The sequence below is a fragment of the Epargyreus clarus genome, unplaced genomic scaffold, assembly GCF_041222505.1.
Source record: "Epargyreus clarus isolate Ecla_fem2 unplaced genomic scaffold, WU_Ecla_fem_2.2 ptg000018l, whole genome shotgun sequence".
NCBI classification, from domain to species: domain Eukaryota; kingdom Metazoa; phylum Arthropoda; class Insecta; order Lepidoptera; family Hesperiidae; genus Epargyreus; species Epargyreus clarus.
The window spans coordinates 9,478,201-9,505,290 of record NW_027332226.1 but is presented as its reverse complement, the minus strand read 5'-3'; the positions used below and the strand labels follow the sequence as shown (position 1 = coordinate 9,505,290).

The window sequence follows — 27,090 nt, the reverse complement described above, 5'->3', positions numbered from 1 at the left end:
ATAGTGAAGGATGAACGTAAATTTCTCCTGCGGAAGCTACTCGAATATGAGAATGACATTGATTCCTCTCAAACATATTATAAAAATGAACCTGTGGCAATAAATGGTGCAAAGTCCAAACCAAAAAAACGAAGAAGTTTAGAGGATACTGGAAAAAGTAACACATGATGTGCTTGAATAAGATTATTTATAAATAAAATGTAATATAAATTGTCTTTTTTATTTTATGGTTTTCTTCAATGGTAACTACAAATATTTGTTAACTGTTTGTCCAAGCTTTGCTCAGGACTACATATAATTACTTGATGACAGTGGTTTAATGTTTTTTGACCATCTTTAGCAATTATATCCACTTCAATGGTAAAGAAAAATATCAAAAGAACATCTACATATCTGGAGAATCTCTACAAAGTTCTCATAGATAGCTTGTTTGTGGATAATTAATTATTTACTTATGTTTCTGAGAATAAAAACTTTGTTGAATTGGGCATGGGTTTCTGTTGCCACAAGTAAGGAAGATGCCCCGGGCATACTCCCCTGTGGTGCACAAATGAAAAAAAGTTTTGATAGTATGTACAACTTTTTTTTATTTTATCAAACATTTATCATAAACATGCATTCATTCCATGTAAATAACTTAATTCACTATTCATCAGTATCATCTTCATCAGCAAAAGACAGCAATTGTTTTTTATTCTTAACTTCCTTGCGGTCTACCTTTTTACTTTGCTTCTTATCACTAGTAGAATTATTTTCTTTTGATTTTGCCTTAAATATAACTTTTTGGCTTAAATCTGCTTTTGCTTCAGACTCCTCTTTCTTCAACCTTTCTATTTCAATTTTAGCTTCCTCCGCAGTTAAGTCCCCTTGCTTCAGGACAACAACTTGGGGCTGTTCAGTGTCAGTGTCATCCACAAAATCTTCTTCCGAATTTTCGAGTTCATCAAACTTGTGATTTCTGTCATCATACCCAGCTTGTTTCTTTAGTATCTTGAGAAAATGAGGGTCTTCTGGTTTTATATAACTTATGTTTCGTTTTCTATTCATTTGTGATTTTAGTTAAATCTGAAAAAATATAAAAGGATTTAAGGAATTTATTAACATGTTTACCTTTTAGTAGCAATTGTTATAAAACATAAGTAACATAAAAGCAATAATGTTGAAACTTTAAGTTATGTATTAACTTCTTTAAATTAAGAATAAACAATATAACTCTTAAACACAATTGATAAACACGGGCTAAGCTAGCATCTGACCAGAATTTTTTAGACATTACATGTCTATAAATTTCCCAGTAGTAAAACATGGGCTGCAGTCAGTAGGTTTTTATATGTATCTATATTTTGCTTATTCATCAATTTTAATTAGTACTAACTGCACAACTTAGTCTAAAGAAAACAATCGCAGAATACCTAGGATACTATTATACGTATGAGAAAATCCTTACATCTATTTTTTGGGATCAACTTAATAATTAGGGATGCAATCTTCTCGTGGATACTAATTATAAGTCAAAATTTAACAAGAGTGAATTTGTGGAGAGCTTACACTACAATAAATAAACTTTATTTTTAATAATTAATACTTATTTTTATCAACATTGTCAACAAATCTGTATTCTCTGTTACCAAATACCAACTTGACCACGTTAAATAAAATGAAAAATGATGGAAACCATAGAGAATATCTTAGATAAAATATATATTACATGATTTTCAGTCTACTTCATAAGTACTGATTACAAAATAATTGCGCAGTGCGTAGTAGCACTAACCGTCTAATTGAAATCGTTTAGTAGCTTGTGGTTGCTACGCACAGATTATTTAAAAAGAAATACGTAACATAGCGCAGATAAAGCTGTCGTATACATTTGATCCGACATTTCGAGATAAAACACAATTATTTTATTTCTCTTAAAAATTAATAATTTATCGCTTTATATGTATTTTTGCAGAATAAAAGTTTAATTTGAGTTTAAATACATTGTTTAAGCTTAGCTTATTTCTTTAGAATATAACATTATAGGGAATATGCATGTGATTTAGATTTGCTTGTTATTTTTTTCCTTGGTACATTACGGTCCTGAAATTACATCTAAACCATTATTTCTTCTTTATTTCGTATAAAATTGTTTAAAACTTTAATCAAAAATCGTAAAATATGCGCGCGAAATTCAAATTTGCAAAACGCATTCCCATTGGTCGAATCGAAAAATGACGTCACATAGCGTGTTACGATGTTTATCGGCGTCAATATTCAAACTGTTTGAGAGAAAAATTATTTTTGTCTATATTCCTACAGTGTTATTTATTACCTCGTGCGATTTTTCTACATAGTATTATTAGGAATAATCAAGAACAATGATTGAAAGTAGTTTTGTCAAAGCACAATCGGACTATTTACCTAAAATATGCAAAATGAATAAACTGGTTTTATGAATAAGAAAATGAATAAACTGGTATTATTTAATTCAGAAATATTTAATTGATCATAACTTATTTTGTTAATATTTATAATATAGGAGTAGCAGACGAGCATACAGTCCACCTGATGGTAAGTGGCTACTGCCCATCACCTATCTTCACCTATCTTTATAATATTGTAAATTATAATAGATTATAATGTATTTTATGTGTTTCAAATGATAGCCTTTGATGTAGAAGTCGAAGTACCTAACGAAGTAGATGATCAATGCAATATTTTAAAATTATTTACCTAAAATTATTGTTTGGTACAGTAAATGCAAATGTTAATGCGATTTTGGAGATACTTTATCTGTTTCCTATAATCTTGCACCACATTTTTCGTATTTTCGCATCTTTTGCAAAGGAAAAAACACTATATAATGTATTTATAGTAGTGGTTTTGCACAATAACTCTAGGAAATATTTATAAAGTGGTTATATAGCCTTTCCCATGATGTAAATAGCGATGAAACCTGAAAACGTTTAATAATACCTTTATGTGCATACAGTTATCATCATTATCAATACAAATCACGCTACGTGACGTCATTCAAAGAGCGCGTAAAATGGCGGCGTTCAAATGTGTCAAATTTTATTGATACTTTAAATAATTTTTAAAAAAATATTTCAAACACTAATAAAATTGTTTATATTTTTTACTATGTTAAAACGATGTAATAAGTGATTTAAAATAATAAAATAAAAATGTGCATATTCCCTATTGTATAATCCGTGATACCTTTGCGCTTCGCCACCTGATGCCCGTTTAAAAAAAATATAACCATTTACCGGCGTGTTGTCGCTAAAACAAATAAACAATTTGAATGAAATAGTTTGTTGTTTATTACATATTTAAAATGTGAAATAAAAATAATGTCTGGATTAGCAGAGTTAAAACATTATTTTCCAATTGACAGTATTCAGAAGGTATGTGATCTATTTGAAGAGCAATTGCGCAGTGAGAATGAACCGGATTTGGCGTTATTTTCGATTATCATCGGAGCGGTCGAAAATAATCTTACAAATGTTAAAAGCAGCGAGAAAGATGTAAATCTAGCAACAAATAAATTTGTAAAAATGAAGTTTCCATCTATAGAGTGGGAAGAGGTGAGATCTCTATATGACCGGTTCGCGTCACTGATGCGTGGAGGCGTAGACGCTAAGCTAATTGCCGGTGAATATGCTACCCGCGATTTAATCAAACGGGTCGCTGATGTAGTTTGGAACTCATTGACGCGAAGTTATTACAAGGACCGTGCCCACTTGCAATCCATATATAGCTTTTTAACAGGAAATAAGCTTGATTGTTTTGGTGTAGCCTTTGCAGTAACAGCTGGATGTCAGGTCCTGGGTAAATGTGATGTACACTTGGCGTTATCGGAGGATCACGCTTGGGTCGTATTTGGAAAAGAAGGAACAGAAACAGCTGAAGTTAGTTGCATGCCTATATTTTGAGTATAAGAGTGAAATGAATTATTGCATAATAATTTATCATACTTACACAAAACTAAAATTTACAATTAAATATACATTCAATTAATTTTATTTGTATTTGCATTTTATATTATTATAGGGTTATATTTTTTTTGAATTACAATCTAATTAGAATCCTTTATAGTTTCCTCTAATATTATTACAAGTGACATTACATTCTAATTTAGGTTACTTGGCACGGGAAAGGAAATGAGGACAAGCGAGGTCGGGCAGTGGGCGATGGAGTGCTAGCACATTCATGGCTCTATGTCGCCGGTAAACCAGTTGTGTGCACCAGAGTGATGGAGCTGGCAGCATTAGTGTCATCTATCAACCCAGCATTGACTCCAACTATAGATGTGCATGAAGTTGCACAAATGCAACATAAACTCCTGTGGCTCTTATATGATAATGGTAAATTTCATTTTTCAGAACTGTATATTTTCTGATTCATTTCCATTGTTAAACCCATAGAAAACAACAGAGGTGACATATTCAGATAAAGATAATTATGTTGGTTCAATAATTTGAAATCATATTTAAGAAGTGTTATATGTACTTATCTTCTAATATTACGTGAATGTAATTTACTATTTACAGGTCATTTAGATGCATATCCAATGGCATTAGGCAATCTTGGAGATCTGGACGAATATATGAAGATATCAAATTGCACAGATGATATTGATAAGAATCCTTTTAAAGATGACATTGCAAATACCCCAAATAGTACTCAGAGGCCAGATGCTGCAGCACTTTATGCACAGGCAATAAGATCTTCGCGCACATACTATGAAGATAGACATGTGTATCCATATACTTTCCAAGGGGGATATTATCATCGGCATAAAATGTACAAAGAAGCTTTCCATGCGTGGGCATGTGCTGGGGATGTTATTCGGCAGTTTGTATCTCTTATTTATTAACTAGTATGTATCTAAATAAGTTTTTAATGTTAGCATTAGTGAAGTTATAATTCTATTCACATGCAAAATATAAGATCATGAATCATGATTCTTGGCAATCCATTGGAGCTAATAACTCACTAGTCAATTCTTGTAATTTAATTATGCAAATTTTGTTTTTTGTAAATTATAGAGGAGGAGGAGTTATTCATATTGTTGTATTTTTTATTTACAAAATTCAAATGGTTTCCATTATTTTCTTTTTAATTCTGCTACAGGTCTTTATTTTTGTTATTAGTGCAAAATAATACAGTTCAAATATGTCTTTTTTTTCAGTTACAATTATTCTCGTGATGATGAGGAAATATACAAAGAATTTTCAGAAATTGCAAATGAACTTATACCACAATTGATGAAAGCAGAGAGCTCTGGACATTCTGCCAGATCAATTCTAAAAGATCCAGAATGTTTTGCATCGTTACTTAGGTAATTTACAGTACGTTCAAAAAATTTAAAATTAAATTATCCAAAAAAAAATTATTCATAGAATGTTCCATTACAGGTTTTATGATGGTATATGTAAATGGGAAGAAGGTAGCCAGACCCCTATTTTACATATTGGTTGGGCTAAACCTCTTGTGAGCACTATTTCCAAATTTGATGCAGAGGTTCGCGCTCAAGTGTTCATCATCTGTAGTCCTGATGGTGTTAAGGACGAGGACTCAAAACTAATAGAGCCAGCTGTGAGCTGTGATAAAAATGGAAGCAATAATGATAAATGGAACAATAATTCAGAGAATACAGAGATGAGTGTCAGAGAACAACTCACTGCTGCTGTTAACAGTAGACCACGGGTCACCTTGTACAGTCACAAAATGGCAGCACTTAAGCCTTTGCTGTTGGCTGAAAGACTAAATACTCATGCTTTACAACTTCAACTAACTGCCCAAAGTCAACTCCAACGACCTCAGGCACAAAAGAAAAATCGGGACGAAGATGAACATACACCATCTGGACCTACAGCGCGCGCTAAGCGTGCTCGCAGAGAACGTTGATGTATGTCTTATAGAAGCTACATCTAAGAAGCTACTCTGGCTATTGACCTTAACATAGAAGTTGTTGAAGACTGGTAGATAATTTACAGAATAGGTCAGGGGTGTAAACTAGTATATGACTAAAGACGCATTTCAATAGCATTTACATCATTTAATATTCTTATCTATTTTAAGTGCGGTATGCATTCCTTTTATCTTGTTAGAAAAAGTTCTATGGCGTAATTGGTTTGTTATAATACAAATGATTTTTTTTTATCTTACTGGATATAAGTAGGAAGCAGATGGCTATTTACATATACATATCTAGTTTACCTGATAAAGTAAATACTTAAAAAATGTCATTTCTTGTAGACTTTGCCTAAAGAGGTTTTAGTATAATTAAAATTAGTCAAGTCCATTCCATTGTACCGAAACAAAGAATTACATTTAATTTTTTTCCTTCGTACTATTAAACTTCACTTTGCAAACAAAATTGATTTGAATGAGGGCTTTATTTGATGCCAAGACATGGTAGAAAGTATATTCGCTAATTATTACTACCTAATAAATGTATTGTTCATCTTTAGAATTAGATACTGTGAAACAGTGTAGTGTTGTAAATATTTTCACTCAGTGGCAATTTCAATATTTTTAAATAAGAACAATGTACAAATAATGGATGATTTCCTAAAAGGATTTTTCAGTTCATAGAAGCTGAAATTACTGTGAGTTGTTTGGATGTAAATATGCTATAAGTATATTAAAATGTTTCTAAATATTCTGCTGCAGATAAATAACATTAGTAGTCACATAAATATTCCATGACCATAATTAATTTTAGTTTCAGTCACAGTACAGGACTGTGGTTTTAGTAGTTCCTTTGTAGGAAACTTTTTTTTATATTATAGGAGTAGCAGACGACATACAGTCCACCTGGTGGTAAGTGGCTACTGCCGCCCATGGACATCTGTAATCAACCCCAGATAGGATTAGATATTCCTACCTGAGGTCGGCCACAGATGCGCCGCTACCCCTGAGGACTAAGCTGTTACGTCTCGGAAAAGTCTGTCTCCCTTACCACACCCTTCAAACCGGAACACAGCAGCGCCTAACACTACTGTTATTACGTAGAAATTAGTGTGGCGGTGGTACCACCGGAGTCGAACCACAAAGGGTTCTATCACCTTCAAATCTATTTATCTCTATTGTTTTTTCACAGCTAAATTAAATAATTGGCCAAGTATGAGTTGTACTCGCACATGGAGGCTTCCATACCACCAAATAATAATAGCAAATGTTATCAGAATTCGAACTTTATAATTATTATTGAGTTGTAATAGTAATATTTTTAATTGAAAAAATGGATTGCCTATCTTATATATATATTTTTTTCTTTCTTAAAATATGTAGTCATACGAAATATACACCGTGTCGATAGTAAATACTCTAAGTAACGTCATTTTGTTGGAAGTCCTGCATAATACCGATGTGTGTTGTATACTGCGTGCACTGACAACTTATTATAATACTAGCTAACGTACAAACGTTGTATTGCCATATAGATAAAAAAATCTTAAGGGTGAACAACCCTTATCACTTAGGGGGATGAAAAATAGATGTTGGCCGATTCTCATAGATATCGGATAAGCACAAAAAATTTCATCAAAATCGGTCAAGCCGTTTCGGAGGAGTATGGCAACGAAAACTTTGACACGAGAATTTTATATATTAGATATGAACACGGATGGCGTTAGTGGTAACGTAACGTCTGGGCGTTGGTTTCTTGTATTTGGACCCCCTTTTATATTTTTAGTGTTTGTTGTTATAAATTGTAAAAAAATCAAGTGTATATATGATTAATTATGATATGTTAAAGAGATAGAGCCCTGTGACAACTAGCCAGACAAGCGTGGAGGCTTAGTAATAGGGTTCCGTTTTTATCCTTTGGGTACGGAACCCTAAAAAGAAAGCATGTGTATACTTATGTACGCACTTAAGAAGTTATTCTTATACACATAGGCTGCTATCGAAAATTTGCCCGCGCAGCCGCGCGTTTTAATATGCGTACTTATATCAATGTGTACAGAAGCTAGAAGTTATTCTATTACAAAATAAAAAAATATATAAAATGAATATTATTATTGTAACTAAGGCTGTTTGTCCACCGTCATCGAGCCGATACCGAGTACGAGATTATTTCGAGCCGATTTTAATATGTCGTGACGGCGAATGGCGATAGTTTGTCCACTGCGACCGATATCGGCGGTTTGTTTTGTTCCAGCTGTCACTCGTGTGACGGCAGTGCATGGACAAGTTCCAATGTGTTTTACTTTGCCGGCACATCGGCCCGTCAAAATCTCGGTGCCGATCTAGCGGTCACGCCGATCTACTCTAAATATCGGCGGCCGGGATGACGGTGCTCGGGTGAGGGACGTGTAGAGATGGGCAGAGGGTTTAAACCCAATGGGTGGATACGGGTTTAAACCGGGTATTTTGGGTGAAATAGGGTTTAAACCCAAATAAACACCCAAACAGCGGGTGTAAACTATTGTCATTCATATTTTTATTTTCTTCGTGTAATATCATTTTTAAAATAATATTGTAAACAATTCACTAAATATTACGTAAGAATTACATTTTACATTATATGCCCATATTCCCCCACCACCTGTGCAATAGTATACGAGAGGTATATTTATTTGTTTTAGTTGTGCGCTATTTGTTTCGTCAAACAAATAATAATTAAAAAATAAAAATGTAATAAAAATAGATGAACCCCTAAAAATGTAATATTTAAAAATGTAAAAACATTAGAAATACAGTAAAAACCTATAGTATATCTATTAAATAAACATTTGAACTATTTTAAAAGCTTTGTGTAGATTTTATTAACTCATTTTATAAACACCCAGATAAATACCCAGTGGGAGGAAATAAACGGGTATTTATTGGGTTTAAACCCTGCACAGGGTTTAAACCGGGTTCTTTGCCCATCTCTAGGGACGTGCGGTAGACATGCTGCTATAGTGAATGTATGTACGCTACTTCGGCGCCGTTATTAATTATCGGCATCGGTGGTCGGTGGACAAACAGCGTATAAGTAGTAATCTGTAACTGAAAAGGTTACACGGCAGTGTAACCTTTTCAATTACAGTTAAAATCCTTGCACTAACACTTTATTTCACTCTCATGGCGCGCCTAAATTATTATCTAACATAACTTCAAAAGAAAGCTAAGCTGAGCTAAACGACTAAGATGTGGTATGAAAGTATTTTATAGCTACATGGATAGCAATCCTTAACTCTTGTCCTCAGCTCGCATCCTTCCATATGAAAACACGGTTAACTTACCAGAGCTAAGCTAATTTAAACAAATGAAAATAAAGCAATCCTATTGGACACGTACCCTTAGCTTAGCTATCTCGCACATCACTGGTGGAGAGGTACTTCAATGTAACCGTTATTTGAAAGGTTATATGACGTGAAGTCACATTGGTTTGTTTTGTGTATCACATCAGGGCCGCAACTTTGTTATTATATCTTTGCATGTGTGTATGAACGTAGAGGGCTATATTTTATGTGTAAAAATACGTGTGTCTGAATGTCGGTTGAGATACAAGTAATTAAAGTGACAAACAAGTAGTAGGTAATGAAATACATAATACTTAATAAAATCACAATATACAGTAAGCAATCACACAATATATATTGTAATAAAATTTAGTAAAATGTAGGAAGTGTGTATCTAAAGTATGTACATATATGTGCCTTGGATTAGTGACTGAAAAGGAACTGGCTCCGAGTCTCGCTGCGTCAGGTCTTCCACGGGCCCGTTTGGGTTGCTCGGTGCACATGCTCTCTATTTTTTTTTAACAATTAATAATGCGTATTTAATTTATTTATTTATTTATTTATTTAATACGTACATAGGCTTAAAAACTAACATTACAGGCAACCCCAAGTCGTTAGTGCACCTAATTTTACACTTAATAATTAAAAATACGAGCATACGATGTTAATTAATTAAATTAGCAACCCGATAATCATTTTTAGTTATTCAATAAATAATTAAAATAATGTATTAATTTAATTTAAATGTCATAAAAAACGGCAATACAGCAACAATAATAATAAAATGTTACGCAAATATTATCAATAGATTATAAAATTATACAATTAATTTAAAACAATGTCAACTAATAACTATCTACTAAATAAATTAAATTAGTATCAAAAATCACAGTTAAATAATCAATTAATTGGATGCAATTATGATAACAATTCATTTATATCAATGTCCAAAAATTAAATATAAAAATAAAATCAATAAATAGTTACCTGTCAACAATAAATAATTAAGAAGAAAGAAATTAAATATCGTTACAAGTCATAATCACAAATAAATACAATTAATTTGATGAAACACTATAAACGACCCTCGTGAACTCATTCAGTGTACAGCTGAAGATGTCGATACGGTCTGCAACCGTGTTCAGCGTGCGTAGCGCTCGCGTGAGCGGCGCCTCGCGCAGCAAGCTAGTGCGTGCGCGCGGCAAAGCCAGCAGCTGTGGCCGCCGACGCTGTCCCACTGCGTCATCCAACACACACAGCTTAATTTCTTCCAGGATGGCTGGACTTTCAATTTTCCCCCGTAATACCTTGAAGAGGTACTTGGCGAGGAAAACTTCACGCCTCGTGTCCAGTTTACTGTATCCCACCATGCCGAGCACGAACAAAGTGGGATACAGAAGTGGATACCCAGGATACACACCATATAATTTTAAGTACAGGAACCGACAGAATTTGTTTTGGATGCGTTCCAGCATTGATTTGTACTTGATCTCACAAGGAGCCCATATAACCGAATTATACTCCAAGTGACTTTTTACTAACGCTTCATATAAGGCACGCAGAGCACTATAGTTGGTAAAGGCGCTTGATTGCCTTAATATGAAGCCAAGGTTTCTGTACGCTTTTTTGCATACTTCGGTTATATGGTCCCGGAAGTGAAGATCAGCGGTAAATAGGACGCCCAGATCCTTAACCTCTGTAACGCGCTGCAGTGGCTCACCGTCGATGTGGTACAGATGGTGCCGTGGAGCACGCGCTCGGCTGAATGATAGAACGGAGCACTTAGCCACGTTGAAGTACAGCTTGTTCTCGTGACTCCATTCCACTATCCTGTCTATGTCTCGCTGTAAGCTAGCGTGGTCGGAAATATCACCCACTTCACGAAACAATTTCAGGTCGTCAGCAAATAGAAGGCATGTCGACTCATGGATCACCTCGGGCAAGTCATTGATCATAATGACAAACTGGAGGGGGCCCAAATTACTGCCTTGGCTGACGCCTGATCTTGTTAGGTACTCGTCCGAATGACATCCGCCACAGTCGACATACTGACGTCTGTCCCGCAGGTAGCTGGCGAAGAATGATAGGGTGTGTGGCGTACAGCCCACGCCGGCCAGCTTCGCGAGCAGGACGTCGCCATCGACTGTATCGAATGCCTTCCTGAAGTCGAAGTAGGTGACATCCACCTGCCGCCCGGCATCGACCACCGGCACCACCCGCGACATTAACTGTAACAAGTTCCCAGCGGTCCCCCGCCCCGGACGGAAGCCGTGCTGAGCGTCGGACAACTGTGATCGAACTTGAGTATGCAATGAGTTATGAATGGCGGACTCGAATACCTTGGCTGGAGTACATAGAAGTGCGACCGGTCTGTAATCGCTCGGTTTCGGGCCCCCCCTTCCTTTCGGCACCGGCACCACCCGGGTGAGTTTCCAACAGTTGGGAAAGGTCGCAGACTCTAGGCAGACGTTAAAAACGTGCAGCAGAGGCTCCTCCAATGCGGAACGACAGTCCTTGAAAATAAAAGGCGGGATGCCGTCGGGCCCTACCGAACGCTTCGGAGGGAGCCGCGCAAGCGCGCGACGCACATCCGCCAGCTCCAGGTACTTAACTTGCACGCGAGCAGCGCCCCCCGCTGCCCCCGCCGCCGCGCTACATGCCGATACGTCCAGTCGTGCCGGCTCTGGGCTGTACACAGACTGAAAGAAGTGTGCAAACCTGTCTGCGCATTCCTGGTCCGAGAGTGTTTGCCCATTGTGGACTAACTTACTTTGCCGTGTGTTGCCCCGCTTTGATCGAATAAAATCCCAAAAAGATTTTGGATCAGAAGCCAACTGGTCTTGCACACGGTCTCGATGTCGGTTGCGAGCCACCATAATATCTGATTTCACTCTTGCCCTACACTCAGAGAACGCATCATAATCGCATCGTGCCTTGCTTGCTTTGTACATTTTATGTAGCTCGTACTTTTGTTGGATGCCCTTTATTATCTCTGCAGTGTACCACACTGGATAGGTATATCTGTTACCGTTTGCTGTGCTTCGTGTTTTGAGGGGAACGCTATCACAAAAAACGGTATTAATTTTTTCATAGAAATAATTTAACACCATGTCAGGATCATTTGTAGCGTAAATGTCACTCCAGTCTATATTCATTAATGCCCAATACATCTGGAAAAAATTTGCCTTATAAAAATTCCACTGCCTACCCGGTACATGTTGGCTTTGGCGGAGGCGGGCTGAAGGCGCGGACAGTGGCGCGGATAGGGGGGCAGCGGCGAGGGTGACGGTGACCGCAAGCGGCGGGTGGTACGCGTCCACCGGCTCGAGAGCCTCGTCCGCCGCCGCCACCGACACCGCGTCGCCACGCCCGCTCAGCACCAGGTCCAGCTGTCTGCCACTACAGTTAGGAACTGCATTACACTGAACGAGTTCACTGAAGGCTACAAAGTATTCATAATGATAGCATACTACACTATTACTTGAATGCAAATTGAAATCTCCGAGTATCAAAACATTATTTCTATATCTAACACATATATTTTCTAATAAATTAAACATTACAACGTAGTCGACTTCATCGGTTTTAGGTGGAATGTACACCACACAGCAAGTGAACAGAAACCTCTTACGTACAAACACAGACGCACACACCAGTTCAAAATTGTACCTGTCTACGTCCACATCGTCCGGTAGTTGTAGTTGCCGCAAGAGAAACCGCGGCGCGGCCGCCAGCAGCACCCCTCCCAGCTTGCGCCCGTCCGCCCGGTCGCAACGCACCACGGAGTACCCTGGCGGGACGATCTCTCCGCTCAGTATTGAATCGTTGCAGCCCGTCTCGGTGATGGCGAACAAGTCGGAAGCCGAAGATTCTAACAACGATAAAAAATCTGATGTCTTTGTTCGCAGGCCTCTTACGTTTTGATATAAGACGGTAATCGCTCTATTCTGCCTGGGTCTGACTGTGTGTGTTATATTTTTCACGAAAAAACACCCACTCACTGTATTCGGCATCCTTGGGCCAGATGTTTGTATTGAACAATTTTTCGAAATTATTTTCGGACACACATATTCTAAAAGAAGAGTATCCTCGTTCTGTTTTATGCTTAATCCTGTCAACCTTTACATAACAGTCTTCCCTCAATACTTCCTTTACATACTCTGTTATACTTTCCTCCGTGGTATCAGTGTGTAATCTCCATATATGTAAATATTTCCTTCGTTCGACTGCTTTTATTTTGAGAGCCGATGTGTTACTTCCCCTACTAATTGGCGTAATTTTACCTAACTTTGGTGTTGTCTTTTTCGGTGCTGCCCTTGGCCCCTGTACATTTTCCGCCTCTTTATCTAAGTTGGTGATTACCGCTCGGCGCAAGCGGCGGGGCTGCACGTTAACCCAGGCGGCTTCTTCTAATAGATTTGCCTGCGAGTAATTTTCACTTGCAGCTTGATGCGCATTGTGCGTAGGCGCCGAGTTTACTTGTTTGCGCTCTCGCCGGTCTGACGTGCGCGGGGAAGGCGGGGCGCTTGCTGACGGCGATGCTCGGGTAGGTTCGGCTGGTTCCGCGATCGTTACTGTCTTGCGAGTGGGCACGGAGACCGCCGACTTCATCCGATTGCTGGCTTCCCGTATTGGACATTGAAACGATTGCGTTGCCATTGTACCCTCTTCTTCTCCGATAAGTTTACCACTGACCGGCATATTAAAATTTGCACAACCACTTATCAAATGTTTAATTAAGTTATTTTGATCCAAAATAGTCTTTTCCAGTGATGTTACTTTGTTCTGTAGGTCGATCACAGTTTTAGTGAGATTTTGAATTGCACTTTCCATATTTTTAGAAGCTATTAGAATATTCCGAATATATCTAACGCGGAGCAACTTGCAAACGACCTCCGATCCCAGGGGGGGGGGGGTTTAATAGGATATAGGGGGATTAATAGTTAATAGCATGATGCTTGTGATTCAGTGGTTGGTCAATTGTTATAACAATTCTTTGAGAAACAAAAGAACCCCTAAATAGGCAGCAGAATGATTGTAGGACATTTTTAATGAAATAATTAATATCCATTTAGGGTTCCCCTAATATCAGTAAAGAACTTGACTTGGGAAGATTTTTAGATGTTTCGGTTTCCGATTTCGATTAAGAGTTTGATGGGCTTCAATATGATATAATCCAACATTGTCACATAATGTAGGTCTCATTCTCAATGAAGCAAAACTTGCGCTTAGTAGTAGTAATATAATTTCCAGAATGTTGAGAATGGGAACTCTAATAATATTTTATAATTTTACAAGCGTCGCATGTCATTTAACTCAATGACTTATCTAAGATTCAGCGATTACGTTAATTAAATTTGAATATATACCTACATGTGTGTATGTAATTCGTATTATGTAACGAAATGGTGAAAAATATGCTTCAATATTTTATTTAACAGGACAATGCGTATTATTTTCGTCCGAGGTGTAGACTTTTATTATTTGTAAAAATCTTATTCGATGCGATTCTTCTCCTGATATCAAAAATTAAAATGTAAAAAATTTAAACGTTATACATGTTTTTTTTTTAATTTTCCCGTTGTTTCCCTTATTGATAAGCAAATACAATTAACGAATTGAGGCATTCAAACGAAAATGTGGTTATATAATAACTTATACATTATATACTTATTTTATTAATCGACTTTCTTTTATTCTTCAAGGCGAAAAGTCCCTACTCATTGTAACCTATTTATAACTATTCTTGCTAAATGCCGTAGAATAATTTGCTATATATCAATTTTTGGTAGGCAAAAATTGAAAAGATTGAATATTAATAACGACCGTTAGTGTTTCAGATTGGTCTGAATAATTAATTACTATAAATAACCTTATTTATTTCAGGTATTTTTATTTAATGACCACTCTTTTTGAAGGACGCCAAAAAGAATAATTATAATTTAATCTGTATTTATAAACCACTATCCTAGTATGTGTTCCTATATCGGTTACTATACTCTTTGGCAATGTATAGGTTATTATGCTATACTCTTTGGTGGTCATAACGGGACTATCTATGTATTATGTAATCTGTGAACTAGATGACGTTTATGAAAGGAAAGGAAACAGGAAATAATATTTTGACACCGATCAAATTTGACTGAAAGATTCATTGATGTTGTTGTCGAAATTATATTTTCGTACTTCCATTGCTTATTTTCATGTAAAGTTTGCCATGCCCTTAGTGATATGCTTAATTTTAACGTTGATTTGGCAGTTAAATGTATAAAAACAATTACTGATAATACTCAATGTATAACTTGGTGAGTAGTTCATTCATTGTCTTAAGCCAGTCCTATCCAAGAGTATTATAAAAATTAAGTAATACTGAAAGCTTTGAGCCCTGGTATTTTACTATTTACGGCGACAAGTCTATTTGATACGATAATTTCATTCTGCAGTACATTATTACAACCGAACAACCGTTACAGTTACAACCGAATTGAATTCAACTTATTTTACATTTATTTCTACTTGACTGTAAATAAATTGTTTTCTTTTCAGTGATAAATTAAGTGGTAGGTGTGTGAGATTTCCATGCGGGCATTCAGTCTGCGAGTGTTGTGCTGAAGAAGCAGGCGAGTGTTTGTCCTGTGTCTCCTCCCCCTCTGGCTCGTACCAGGTTGACCATCCGCAAACCGAACGCCTCAAAAATGCTTCAGCTCTACTGAGCGCATTCCAAGATGCATTTGAAATTGATGGTACCCATTAAAATATGTTTTTTTAAAACCATAAATTAATTTAATTAAAAAAGGAATTTAAATATTGCTTAGAAATAGTAAAAGAAAAGTTGTAAGTTGTAAGTATTTTAACAAGTTTTTATAAACATTGTGTCTTATTAAATCTGATGCAAGAATTTGATAGTAGTCTACTGAAAAATACCTTACCTATATAAATTTTATTTAAAAATATATATATTGTTTCAGTGCACAAAAGGCAACGGATTTCTGATCATCTGAAGATAGAAAAACAGGTGTTTCCAGAATGTATACAAGCTCCTCAAAAATATTGTAATAAAAGAAAAAGTTTCAACATTTCAATTAGTAATAAGGAAAATATAAATCAAACGGTTTTTCCTGGGGAAAAGATAATCAGCACCGATACAACTAAAATGAAAAAATCATTTCAATATGTGCAGAATTGGCTCAATCAAAATGATAATATTCCCCAAAAATTACCTAGAAAACCATTTGGAGATATCAATATAAATACTCAATCATTAACTAATACACGAAAGCAAAATCTAGTGAAAAAGAACAGAGGGAAAACTGAAGTTATTGCAAAAAAATCACAGTATGTAAAAAGAACTCATGTAAAATCAATAAATGATACATCTTCATTATTTAATGAGTTGGCTAAGGAAGGTGTGAAAATTGTTCTGGATCTGGAACCTGAATTGAATAAGGAGGAGAATAAATATGTAAAAAGTCATACGACACACAAATGTGATAGGAATGAAAGTGGTATAGTATTAGATGATGAACAAATTGTGCTTGATGAGTCACAGGAAGATGCTATCGATAAAGATAAATTGGCTTGTATAGCTATTTTAGAGGCTGCTAAAAGAGATGATTGTCAGGATAGCCAGATTATATCTCAAAGCGTGTTGCAACACAGTGACAATTGCGTAATAAATTTTGAGAATTACTCCAACAAAGTAGATATAAGTAAATCTGATAGTATTACAATTAATGATTCTAAGGGGGTATTATTTTATAAAAAAAGCTTGCTGTATGACCCATGTAAGCTGTGTAATGATTATCTTAGTAAGCAAAACAAATCTAATACAACAGAAGACAAAAACAAGGATGTATCAATTGTTATCAACAATTCTGATTTTGTAACTACTATAAAATTTTCACAATGTGTTCAAGACAAACAAGAACCGTCACTGAAAAAGTCTGTAGAAATTCAAACATTGTTACCTCAGCATGAAGCCAATAGTTATGATGATAAGAATATTTCTACACAGAAAAGAAAAATTCCTGTGAATGATGATGTAATACCACCTAAAATATTAAGGCCTGACGTTGCTATTCAGAGTTTAGACGTATTCCCTACTAATGAGACAAAAGAATGTACAAAATTAAAAAGTAATGATTGCACTGAAGCTTTACAAAATGTTTGTAATGATTCTTTGAAACATTTTAAAAGTGTAGTAATAGAAGATTCTGATACAGAAAGCAACTTAAGCTATGATAATGATAATAATATGCATGAAGTTGTAGCAGATGTTCATAGAACCAGCGCCCCTGAGACTGTGTTAGGTTTTTTCCATTTTCTATTACAAAATTTCAGCCTATTTAAGCTTTTATAACATTCAGCTTACCTATAAAAAGAAAGAAACAGAATCATATATATTATAGTGTTCATTGAGTTTGTGCTAATAATATTGTTTATTTGTTCACAGAGAACATGGAATACTTACACCAATGTCAAAAACCAAAAATCAAGGTAGACCTAGTCGACCAATAAGAGGCCATACACCCAACAGTAGTGATTCTTCAGACAAAGAAAATCTAGATCCTAATAGAAGCAAAAAACAAAAAGTTGAAAAGAAACAGAAACATAAAATATATAAGTGAAATGAAAAAAAAAAGTATTACAGAGGCATTCAAATGTTAATTATTATTAAAGTGTTAAAGATTACTAAAACTTATATTGTTTGATTTTATTAACTTACAAAATTATTACTAGCTGGTATAGTGTAGTTCTATCATCATAGATCACTAGTTGCTCAATATTTGATTAAAATAAGGACTAAATTTTCTAAATTTCTATACAAAGGACATAGTCGTAGTGAGATCATTATACTATGTTGAGGTAAAACCCTATAGACATCTGTTTAGGTGTAGCGGCGCATCTGTGGCTGACCTCACATAGGAATATCTGATTCTAATTGGTCTTGATGGTAGATGTACATGGGCGCCACTTACGATCAGATGGACGGCGTGCTTGTCTGATATTCCTACATTTTATAAATAATGTCATTTTATAGTCTAAAATAAATCTTTCACATCGTACTGTGTACATAATGTGCAGATACACGCAGTCGCGGAAGTTTCGTATTATCAACACCTGTAATATTCTTTCACGACATTCCAAGTAGCAGTCTAAACTGCAATACGTCTTCATAAACACATAATTGTCCCACTGTTGGATAGAATGAGAAGGATTAGGCCATAGTCCTATGCTATCACTGCTTTTTCCATTAGGCTATCAACACTTTTTTGCTGCAGTTCGCTAGATGACAAATAGTCACTGGAGCATCATCGTCAACCCATTGCTGTCATACTGTCCTACTGCTGCGTACGAGTCTCCTCTCCTTTTTTTTTGGTAACGAAAACGAAACGGGGAATCCTTCAAAAGGTACCCGGTGCCGTGGGAGCGGCACAGGGTTATGTGGGATTCTTACTGCACTAAAACCCCCCCGGTGGCCGTCTTCAGCGTTACTAAGGAGGACTCCGGGAACGGAACCGGAGTCCTCTGAACGCATTGCCCCTTCGGTGAGCATCAGGGCTCGCCACACCGTCTGGTGTTTACGACGCTATGCGACCAGACATACCGCCGTCTTTCCAGGGGTCGCTTGCTAGACGGTTCGATCTCCCACTCTCGCCGCCCGTAACCCCGGAGCCCCCAATTAGTCGCCTCTTACGACAGGCAGGGGATACCGTAGCCCTATTCTGGTCTCGGAGCTACAGGGACAAGGTACCTAGTACCTACTAAGAGAAGAAGTTGTCATCTTAAACTCTACTTCCAATAGTTTCAGTTGATGGGAAAAGATCAAAAGAACGTTTTGTCGTATCACTGTTTGTATTTATTTAGGCTATTAGTTGCATGGTTCTACCACCAGCCGGATGATCCACCGCTGGACCAGCCGCCGCCGCCGCCGCCACCGCCGAGCTTCCAGCCGCCACCGCCGCCGCCGCCACCGCTCGACCATCCGCCGCCACCTCCTCCGAGCTTCCAGCCGCCGCCGCCGCCGCTGCCGCCGCCGGACCAGCCGCCGCTACCTCCACCGAGCTTCCAGCCTCCACCGCCGCCGCTGGACCATCCACCGCCACCACCGCCCGACTTCCAGCCACCACCGCCGCCGCCGCCATGGCCGCCACCTGTTAGGATAAATCGAAAATTCACAATTTTATCTAAATGGTAATTGTTGATATCTATAGCATTGGGCACGGGTCTCTTCTCAGAATGTGAAGGATTAGGCCATAGTCCACCGCGCTGGCCAAGTGCGTATTGGTAGACTTCATATACCTTTGAGATTTTTTGATGATGATGATAGCATTAGAAAAGTAAACTAAGTACGTAAGGGCTCAAGAATAGGTACTTTTATATCATCGAATTCAAAACTTACTTAATTACTCAAATGCCTCTTTATAGTTTAACGTGTCTTACTGAACGATTAGTTTGAATAAATTTTATCCTTGTGGTTATATAAAACAATTGTTTTTAGATATACCATTTCTAACGTAATAGTGCACATTCAATGTAACAGTATTGCGACATTAATAATTTCGTACTAGCGAGTGAATGGATGACCCTCTTGTGCAGTCTTTTGACCTCTGTTAACATCGGTAGAAGGTATAGAGTATGACACAGCATGTAATTATTGTCTAAAGCAATGATTTTATCATCATCAGTGATGATTATATCAGTGATAATCAATTATGATATCAATGGGTACCGACGCCTTTATATAGAAAATTAGAAAGGGTTTAGGTCGTAGGTGAGTTAAGGTGGCTTAAAGTTTTGTAAAGGTTGCTAGAACCCACTTGGCCATTGTGGATCGATAGACTTCACACGTAATTGAGGTAGGCGAATTATTTGTAGGTTTCTTTATCATGTATTCCTTCCTAGTATTTTAGGTACATATTTAACATTTTTTTTAATTAACTATTCTACCTTTTCGAGTGCAAAAGTTTTATGAACACAGTAGCTACTATATAGCATAGAGTAGTATTTTTTGAGTATAAGACAAACTTCAATGTATTTTTTTCACAATTTTTTTTTTTTATAATATAGAAGTAGCAGACGAGCATGCAGTTCACCTGATGGTAAGTGGCTACTGCCGCCCATGGACATCTGTAATCAACCCCAGATAGGATTAGATATTCCTACCTGAGGTCGGCCACAGATGCGCCACTACCCCTGAGGACTAAGCTGGAACCTAACCTCGCAAAAGTATGTATGTATGTATTATGTAAGTATGTATTTTCACAAATATGAATGCTATTAACATTATAATATCATAATTATTTATGATTTAGATTTTATGCATATACAGTACCACGTTTATATGCTTATTTGCATGATAACTTGTTTCGTTTCGTTTATCGTTTTGTGTGCGCTAATCTTAGACGTGTTTGTACGTTCGCACAATAGGTATATTATGTTTTATTGTCACCTTTGTTTTTGCATAATGATTAAAAAGCTATGTACGGGGATGCGCGCAACCAGCAGTGAGGGAGCTCATATAAAAAAAAATAAGAAATATGATAATACCTACCTACTCCTACCGCCTTAAATTAACTGCTTAGTTTTATGCGAATTTTCTGGTGCAACATTTGTACCGTTAAATTGTTAAGTTACTTTTCAAGTAATCTTGCTTATACTTCAGTGAACTGTCTTACGTAAAGAAGACATTATGGTAAAGCATAATTATGACGCTCACCGTAACCGCCGCCGCCGCCGCCGCCGCCTCCGGTGGTTATAATCTTGATGATCTTCACCTCTGCAAAAACATTTAGTAGTTATTATTTAAAGTTTTTGATGACTTATGTTGTAAGATGAATTAAAAGTCATTTTGCTGTAATTGTGTATGCACTATGCATACGTTTTTCACTGCCTTTGTATTAAGTCTTATTCTCCCATATACTCGTATACCTACTTACATGTAATTATTTCAACTTAAGCGTCGTCACGTCTGTGGCGAACTTAAACTGGATTTTATGGGTTGCAATTCATTACGTAGACTAGGAAGACCAGATCACCAATAAAAGAGAAGATCGTAGTGTCTTAAATCGCGAGTGCTTAATAATACTGGGTTAAAAATGTCTGTTTATATAAAAAAATAAAGTAGCAAACTAAGTAGTATACAGGTGGTAAGTGGTCTTTGCCGCCCATGGACATGGGTAGCCAACTGCATATAGGACTGGGATTTTATCTGAAGTCGATGACAGATGCGTTACCACACCCTACGACTCAGATGGTCGCCTCATATGTTTAGAAGGTTGTAGAACCCTTTATGGTTCGACTCCGGCGGCACCACCGCCACACCTATTTCTACCTAATAACAGCAGTACTAGGCGCTGCTGTGTTCCGGTTTGAAGGGTGTGGTAAGGGAGACAGACTTTTCCGAGGCGTTCCAGCTTAGTCCTCAGGGGTAGCGGCGCATCTGTGGCCGACCTCAGGTAGGAATATCTAATCCTATCTGGGGTTCATTACAGATGTCCATGGGCGGCAGTAGCCACTTACCATCAGGTGGACTGCATGCTCGTCTGCTACTCTTATATTATAAAAAAAAAATGTCAGCGGATATTCATTACATCCACATCTTTCCACCAAAACGTAGAACTGCTTCACGCTAGAAATAAGTGTAGTAAACCACTGGTACTAACACCGCTGTAAGTCGAATTGAATTAAAAAGTAATTATTTACAAAGCGGAAACGAAAATACCTTTGTAGTTTGTACAAATAAAAAATCAATAGATTCTTGTGGTACTAAAATAGATTTATGACAACATTGTAACGCACTTTCAATCAATACATCAATACATTTTAGTATAGCGTTGATATGTTGATATGTTTGAAAAAAATAGTAACTACCATAACTTTACTAGAAATAGAAATAAATTAGCAATTCCTAAACATAGATTATATTATTTAAGGTGGCTAGATCTTTCATGGGTAACTGTATTCGCTACTAGAATAAAATACCCGATCACATTTTGAATCTCACAGAAAAAAGTTCAAACATGTCGTTAAACAAATGCTATGTAAAAAAGCGTACCTACTATAAACAAGTATTTGACTGACAAAACGGTGTGGTCTGAAGTAGTTCCAACTCCACTCCACTCCTCTCCATTAGGTTAAGTTTAACATTGTAAAATCATTTATTTTAAAAGATGTGTGTTATGGAGTTTCTTTCGCCACTTCTTCTCCACAACGAAACACCTTGTGAAGTGGTGGTAGTTGTATTGACATTCAAAAAGTGCACCGTAAAGAACCTATTTTGAATAAAAAAATTGATTTGATTTTATAACTTACGTCCACCGCCGCCGCTGCCGCCGTGGCCACCGCCGCCTCCGTAGCCACCGCCGCCTCCGTAGCCACCGCCGCCTCCGTGGCCACCGCCGCCTCCGTAGCCACCGCCGCCACCGCCGGACCACCCGCTACCACCGCCGCCGGACCATCCTCCACCACCGCCGCCAATATAGCCCGATTGCACGCTCACCACGGCCACAGCCAATAAACACACGAAAACCTAAAAAATATTATAAATATGGTTGGTGGACAAAATCATCATTCACAAAAACAAAACAAAAAATCCATTTCATTTATATTTTGGCTCTGAGACACTTGCTTTGTACATTAGTTAGTTATTAAGGGATAACATATTCAGCCCTTAACAAAATTTTATAACCTATTTAAAGGGATTATTCTTCATATCATATTTAAAGGAATTATTATACATCATATAAAAATGATGCGATAATTCCTTAAAATTACGATCACAAACAATTTGGGCTACTTAGTATAGAAGTGATAGAAAAAATTGTTCGTTTGTTACCTTCATGCTGAAGCTTCGGTCAATGCTTGATGAGGGGTCGGCGGTGTCGCGTTATATACGACTATGCATCTCCCACTCACAAGTGCTTCGGAGAGCTGCGAGGGCCGCGAGGCGAACGGAAGCTCTTCCGCGGCTCTCGAGTCGTGATGCAACCTATTGTCCCTGTACTGACTGATCAGACCACCGTCGCTATAATTATGAGAACTCGTTCATACTTTAATCGTAGTTTCTGCCTCATGTCTGAATCATTATGAAATAGACTAGATCAGAACTATAAATTAAAGGTTTTATTGCAAATAAGTTTGGGACGCACTTGTGCTTTTAAATTTAACTTGACTTCAAGATTTACATAAATTGCAGCACCTAAATAATAAATTGCATGTACCTATTTACAGTATGGTTCATAGTTAATATCCTCTGGCTATGTAGCCAAGTTGATGCACTTGTTGTTGATATTTTTAAAGAACTTATGCTTGCGTGTTTGTCTGCGTGTTCTCCCTTTCATATTCTAATTTTAGATTCCTGTTGAGGTTCTGTCAGAATCTATCACTTCCTACGTTGCCGAATGAAGATAACCTTGTATATACCTATTAATGTTAAATGTTTAAATATTTAACCCTATTATCAATTTTTATACCATAAGCTAGTACGTCAGTCAATAAAGTTAGTTAACAAAAAGCACATTAATGTAAAAGTTTATCGAACAAATTAGAAAGAAAGGAAGTAAGATCGCGTGGCTTAGTTTTTGGAATAAGGAAAACATTTCGCAGTTATTAAGATTACAAAACCTAGTCGGCACACAGACTAATGTTTTCAAGTGTTTACAGTCTCTTCACTCAACTACAAAAGTTTTGACCTGAGCAAGAGTACAATACGCACAATGAATATAGGTACACGACCTACACGACCCTAATTACACCTCTTAAATAATCATAAGTAAGATGATTCTTAAGTAAATGTACATCCTAGGCTTTATCTTTCAGATAAATTGTGAAGGTTAGGTAAGCAAAAATATAAATGATGTGTCTATTGCGCGTTGATTGTTCTTACTTTCTATTTTTTTATTTTTTTTTCGTTTTCGTTCTTACTTTTCAAACGTCATAGTCATAGTTTAGTACGTCCAGTCCAGTTTAAGCTTTATTTTTTAATAATTGGGTATTAAAGAGTCGAACTCGCACATGGAGAGATGCTGCTTAATACCACATTCTTTTCAACTTTAATATTTATTATTACAGTAGCTATAGAATAACATGTAATACGATTTTATGCATGAACCGAAAAACGCAGGAAAATCTTGTCCATAGGTACACGGAGCCCCCTTCATCATCATTTTTTTATTAGTAAGCATTATACCTACTTGTTGCTCTAGGGGCCAAAGTTTATAATACTTTAATTAAAATTCGAAGTAGTTCTATGTATCTATAACGGTTTACGAGATAGAGCCCTGTGGCAGCGGAGACTAGCAATTCCGTTTTCACCCTTTGAGTACGTCACCCAAAAGTTTAGGGGCTGCCCAGCGTGCTCCGTCATTTTCCACCCATGTGCATAGACTTTATGCAAAAAGGTTATGCTAAAATCCCAAATATTATTGAGGCAATCAAAAGATGGTATAGGTACATGTTACTCTCTGCTCCCCCCAGGGCAGAGCCCGATAAGGGCATCGCGCTCTCCACCAAGCGCTGAGGACGTCCACCGTGCGGTAAAAATCCCACATAGCCCGGCGTCGCTCCCACGTCGTCGGGTACCTTTTGAAGGTTTCCCCCTTGAAAACATAAAGAAAAAAAATGTACATGTTACTCTCTCTTCTCTTCTTAGTCGTTCCTTCATGACTGAAGTTCGTGCCTGCTTTGGAAGTCTTTTATGCAGGTGTGCTGCATATCCAGCCAGTGTGCTCGGTCGTCTGCTTTTCTAAAGCACTCCGTAACAGACATCTTGGTGAGGCCTTTGATCTGGTCAGACCACCTAGTTGGTGATCTTCCCCGAGGTCTTTTTCCCTCCACTTTCGCACATGTTACTCACTGTCTCTAAATAACTTTGCATCAAAACTCTGTCCAAGTCGGTTTAGTGTTTGTGAGAAGAAGCCAGAAATATTATAGATGTTTTATGTTTTGACTGTCTGTTAATGTTTACGCGCGTGTTTAATTGACAAAAAATATTTCTGTATAAAATCATCATTTCCAGTTTCTGTTTATATAGAATTTCTTAGAATATTGTTTAACATTAGCATTTAAGTAAGCAGATATGTTTAAGCCCCTTGCCGATTTACCATGTCCTAAAATTTTATAGTCATCAATAATTTAAATACACCATTTGAGGTTGCTGCATTATACTTATAAGTTACTATAAGTGCACCGGCGTATTACTTATTATGTGTTAGTCATAAAATATAACTTACGCTACAATAACTGTCCCTATAAAATTTTACATATATTATGCAAAGTAGGTAGGAAGGTAGGTACTAAGTATGTATCTTTGCTAGGCATGTGCATTATTTGAATATCAAAATAATCATACTATTCTCACAGTAAATTCGTCTTCTTAAATACTTATACGAAGTAGTAGGTAGAAGTCATAGATTAGTAGTAGAAGTTGGTAACTACACACTACACACTACTGTGCCAAATGAAGTATGTATTTAAGTACTTCCAATTTGCAACGCAACCGGATCAATTGCGTAATGCTGATCGTTCTAAGTTTACTTTGATCCCAAGTATTACCACCCAACTATTGCTAAAAATTACCTGATATGTAATTCTATCTCCGTATATACACAAAATGATTACTATACGTCAGAAACGAGTCTTACGTGACGGTAGAGAACGTCTCACCTTAGAAAAGTTTGAAAATATTATTTAATTGCAATGTGCTTGCTGGCTTGGAAGGTTATGAATGGTAAACATGTTAAAGTACGACTGACTGATTGATATTTCATAATTTAATATTGATAAGTCCAGATAGTATTGCTTACTTGTTTATTGTGTCTCTACATTAAAGTGTTATTTATTTTTTCTTTTATCAGAATGGAAGGTACTGGGAAACAGTATTTTACTTAATTTATAATTCCAAAGATGCTATCATAATCAAAATTTCAGTGTAAACCTTTTATTCTAGGACTTGTATCTAAATGACGAAATACCCACAGATATACGGTGCACACTGCACATACAATATTATAAAATTTTGATGACCAAAGGAGGTATGGCGTTGAAGTCTTTTATTCCTTCGTATTTTGCTTATAATAAGTCGTTTTATTGCGTTGAGCGAATCAACACATGCATTAAAATTTCCAAAATTAAATGGTAAGTATGTTGGAGTATCGGTAATAATTTCTCAACATTAGAAGTGTTTGTTCTAGTATTTCGTTCAATTTGATTATTTACTATGAAGTATAATTAATTATGATCTTGTTGCCTGATAGTAATATTTTTACTACTTTGCAAAATTCATCTACAATAGATCACGTCAAAATAATGATCTACTTTCGAAAACTTAGACAGTAATGATACAGCCACTCCTATCTAGTAATTACATGCTTCATCCCAATGTGATAGTTGCAGACAAATACGAAACATTGCACTCGAGTGCGCATAGTGAAGCAATTCCCAGTAACTCACGTTCTCGCTGACCGACACGCACAATCCCGCGGCTATTGCCTATTACTCCTATTAGATGTAGTGGGTACCTACCTATTATCTAGTAGATTAGTAGGCAACTGTACCTATCGTCTCAAATATCATGCTGCTTTTAAATTGTTGTATCGGGAATACCTTATACTTTTTGGTCTTTGTGTACCTAGGTAGGGAAGTACCTACTTACTTGTCGAATTATTTATCTCTAGATTCTGCGTCCAACTTATTCATAAACCAGGAATATATGAGGCTCAGAATCAATATTTTCGTTTATATCGTGCCAAATAATTAATTTTAGGATAATGTGTAAATGTAAACTACTAGCTATATCGAAACAGTTTCGAAATAGAAAAAATAGATTGATAAGTCAACTTATTATTTAAGATGTTTTTCGTGG

The 27,090-nt window shown here is 36.7% G+C and overlaps 4 protein-coding genes across 12 annotated transcripts; 2 read left to right on the top strand and 2 right to left on the bottom strand.

The window, feature by feature from the left end:
* Nucleotides 1–561: 561 nt before the first annotated feature.
* On the bottom strand, nt 562–25,871 carry LOC140749908 (uncharacterized protein KIAA1143 homolog). Of its 4 annotated transcripts, none has more exons than XM_073083162.1 (2): nt 25,862–25,871; nt 562–1,065 (listed from the first exon to the last, which is right to left on the bottom strand). In XM_073083162.1, exon 2 carries the CDS (start codon nt 1,045–1,047, stop codon nt 646–648), a length of 402 nt encoding a protein of 133 aa, XP_072939263.1. In that variant the 5' UTR covers nt 1,048–1,065; nt 25,862–25,871; the 3' UTR covers nt 562–645. The 4 variants fall into 4 exon arrangements, with proteins under 4 accessions (XP_072939263.1, XP_072939262.1, XP_072939261.1 ...); XM_073083161.1 differs by lacking the exon at nt 25,862–25,871 and adding an exon at nt 1,709–1,812; XM_073083160.1 differs by lacking the exon at nt 25,862–25,871 and adding an exon at nt 1,413–1,627.
* On the top strand, nt 3,229–7,336 carry Mnn1 (menin 1). 3 transcript variants are annotated; one of them, XM_073083155.1, is made up of 5 exons: nt 3,229–3,572; nt 4,127–4,352; nt 4,539–4,842; nt 5,180–5,329; nt 5,406–7,336. In XM_073083155.1, exons 1-5 carry the CDS (start codon nt 3,339–3,341, stop codon nt 5,896–5,898), a joined length of 1,407 nt encoding a protein of 468 aa, XP_072939256.1. In that variant the 5' UTR covers nt 3,229–3,338; the 3' UTR covers nt 5,899–7,336. The 3 variants fall into 3 exon arrangements, with proteins under 3 accessions (XP_072939256.1, XP_072939255.1, XP_072939257.1); XM_073083154.1 differs by having other exon boundaries at nt 3,229–3,896; XM_073083156.1 differs by having other exon boundaries at nt 3,230–3,392.
* On the top strand, nt 15,298–17,928 carry LOC140749566 (uncharacterized). 3 transcript variants are annotated; one of them, XM_073082662.1, is made up of 4 exons: nt 15,298–15,532; nt 15,774–15,970; nt 16,196–17,536; nt 17,680–17,928. In XM_073082662.1, exons 1-4 carry the CDS (start codon nt 15,459–15,461, stop codon nt 17,742–17,744), a joined length of 1,677 nt encoding a protein of 558 aa, XP_072938763.1. In that variant the 5' UTR covers nt 15,298–15,458; the 3' UTR covers nt 17,745–17,928. The 3 variants fall into 3 exon arrangements, with proteins under 3 accessions (XP_072938763.1, XP_072938765.1, XP_072938762.1); XM_073082664.1 differs by having other exon boundaries at nt 15,299–15,532; nt 16,196–17,391; XM_073082661.1 differs by having other exon boundaries at nt 15,300–15,532; nt 16,196–17,531.
* Nucleotides 18,956–24,733, bottom strand: CPG15 (cuticular protein glycine-rich 15). 2 transcript variants are annotated; one of them, XM_073083158.1, is made up of 5 exons: nt 24,682–24,733; nt 23,065–23,235; nt 22,542–22,758; nt 20,947–21,006; nt 18,956–19,381 (listed from the first exon to the last, which is right to left on the bottom strand). In XM_073083158.1, the coding sequence occupies exons 2-5, from the start codon at nt 23,068–23,070 to the stop codon at nt 19,113–19,115; spliced, it is 552 nt and encodes a 183-aa protein (XP_072939259.1). In that variant the 5' UTR covers nt 23,071–23,235; nt 24,682–24,733; the 3' UTR covers nt 18,956–19,112. The 2 variants fall into 2 exon arrangements, with proteins under 2 accessions (XP_072939259.1, XP_072939258.1); XM_073083157.1 differs by lacking the exon at nt 24,682–24,733 and having other exon boundaries at nt 23,065–24,567.
* Nucleotides 25,872–27,090: the final 1,219 nt, after the last annotated feature.

Coding starts and splice junctions, on each gene's coding strand:
- LOC140749908 (XM_073083162.1), bottom strand. CDS start 1,047: ATGAATAGAAAACGAAACATAAGTTATATAAAACCAGAAGACCCTCAT.
- Mnn1 (XM_073083154.1), top strand. CDS start 3,339: ATGTCTGGATTAGCAGAGTTAAAACATTATTTTCCAATTGACAGTATT. Junction 4,843..5,179: donor GCTGGGGATGTTATTCGGCA/GTTTGTATCTCT, acceptor CTTTTTTTTCAG/TTACAATTATTCTCGTGATG. Junction 5,330..5,405: donor TGTTTTGCATCGTTACTTAG/GTAATTTACAGT, acceptor GTTCCATTACAG/GTTTTATGATGGTATATGTA.
- LOC140749566 (XM_073082661.1), top strand. CDS start 15,459: ATGCTTAATTTTAACGTTGATTTGGCAGTTAAATGTATAAAAACAATT. Junction 15,533..15,773: donor AATACTCAATGTATAACTTG/GTGAGTAGTTCA, acceptor TTTTCTTTTCAG/TGATAAATTAAGTGGTAGGT. Junction 15,971..16,195: donor AGATGCATTTGAAATTGATG/GTACCCATTAAA, acceptor ATATTGTTTCAG/TGCACAAAAGGCAACGGATT.
- CPG15 (XM_073083158.1), bottom strand. Junction 21,007..22,541: donor CGGCAGCGGCGGCGGTGGAC/GTAAGTTATAAA, acceptor ATGTTTTTGCAG/AGGTGAAGATCATCAAGATT. Junction 19,382..20,946: donor CGGCGGCGGCGGCGGTTACG/GTGAGCGTCATA, acceptor TTATCCTAACAG/GTGGCGGCCATGGCGGCGGC.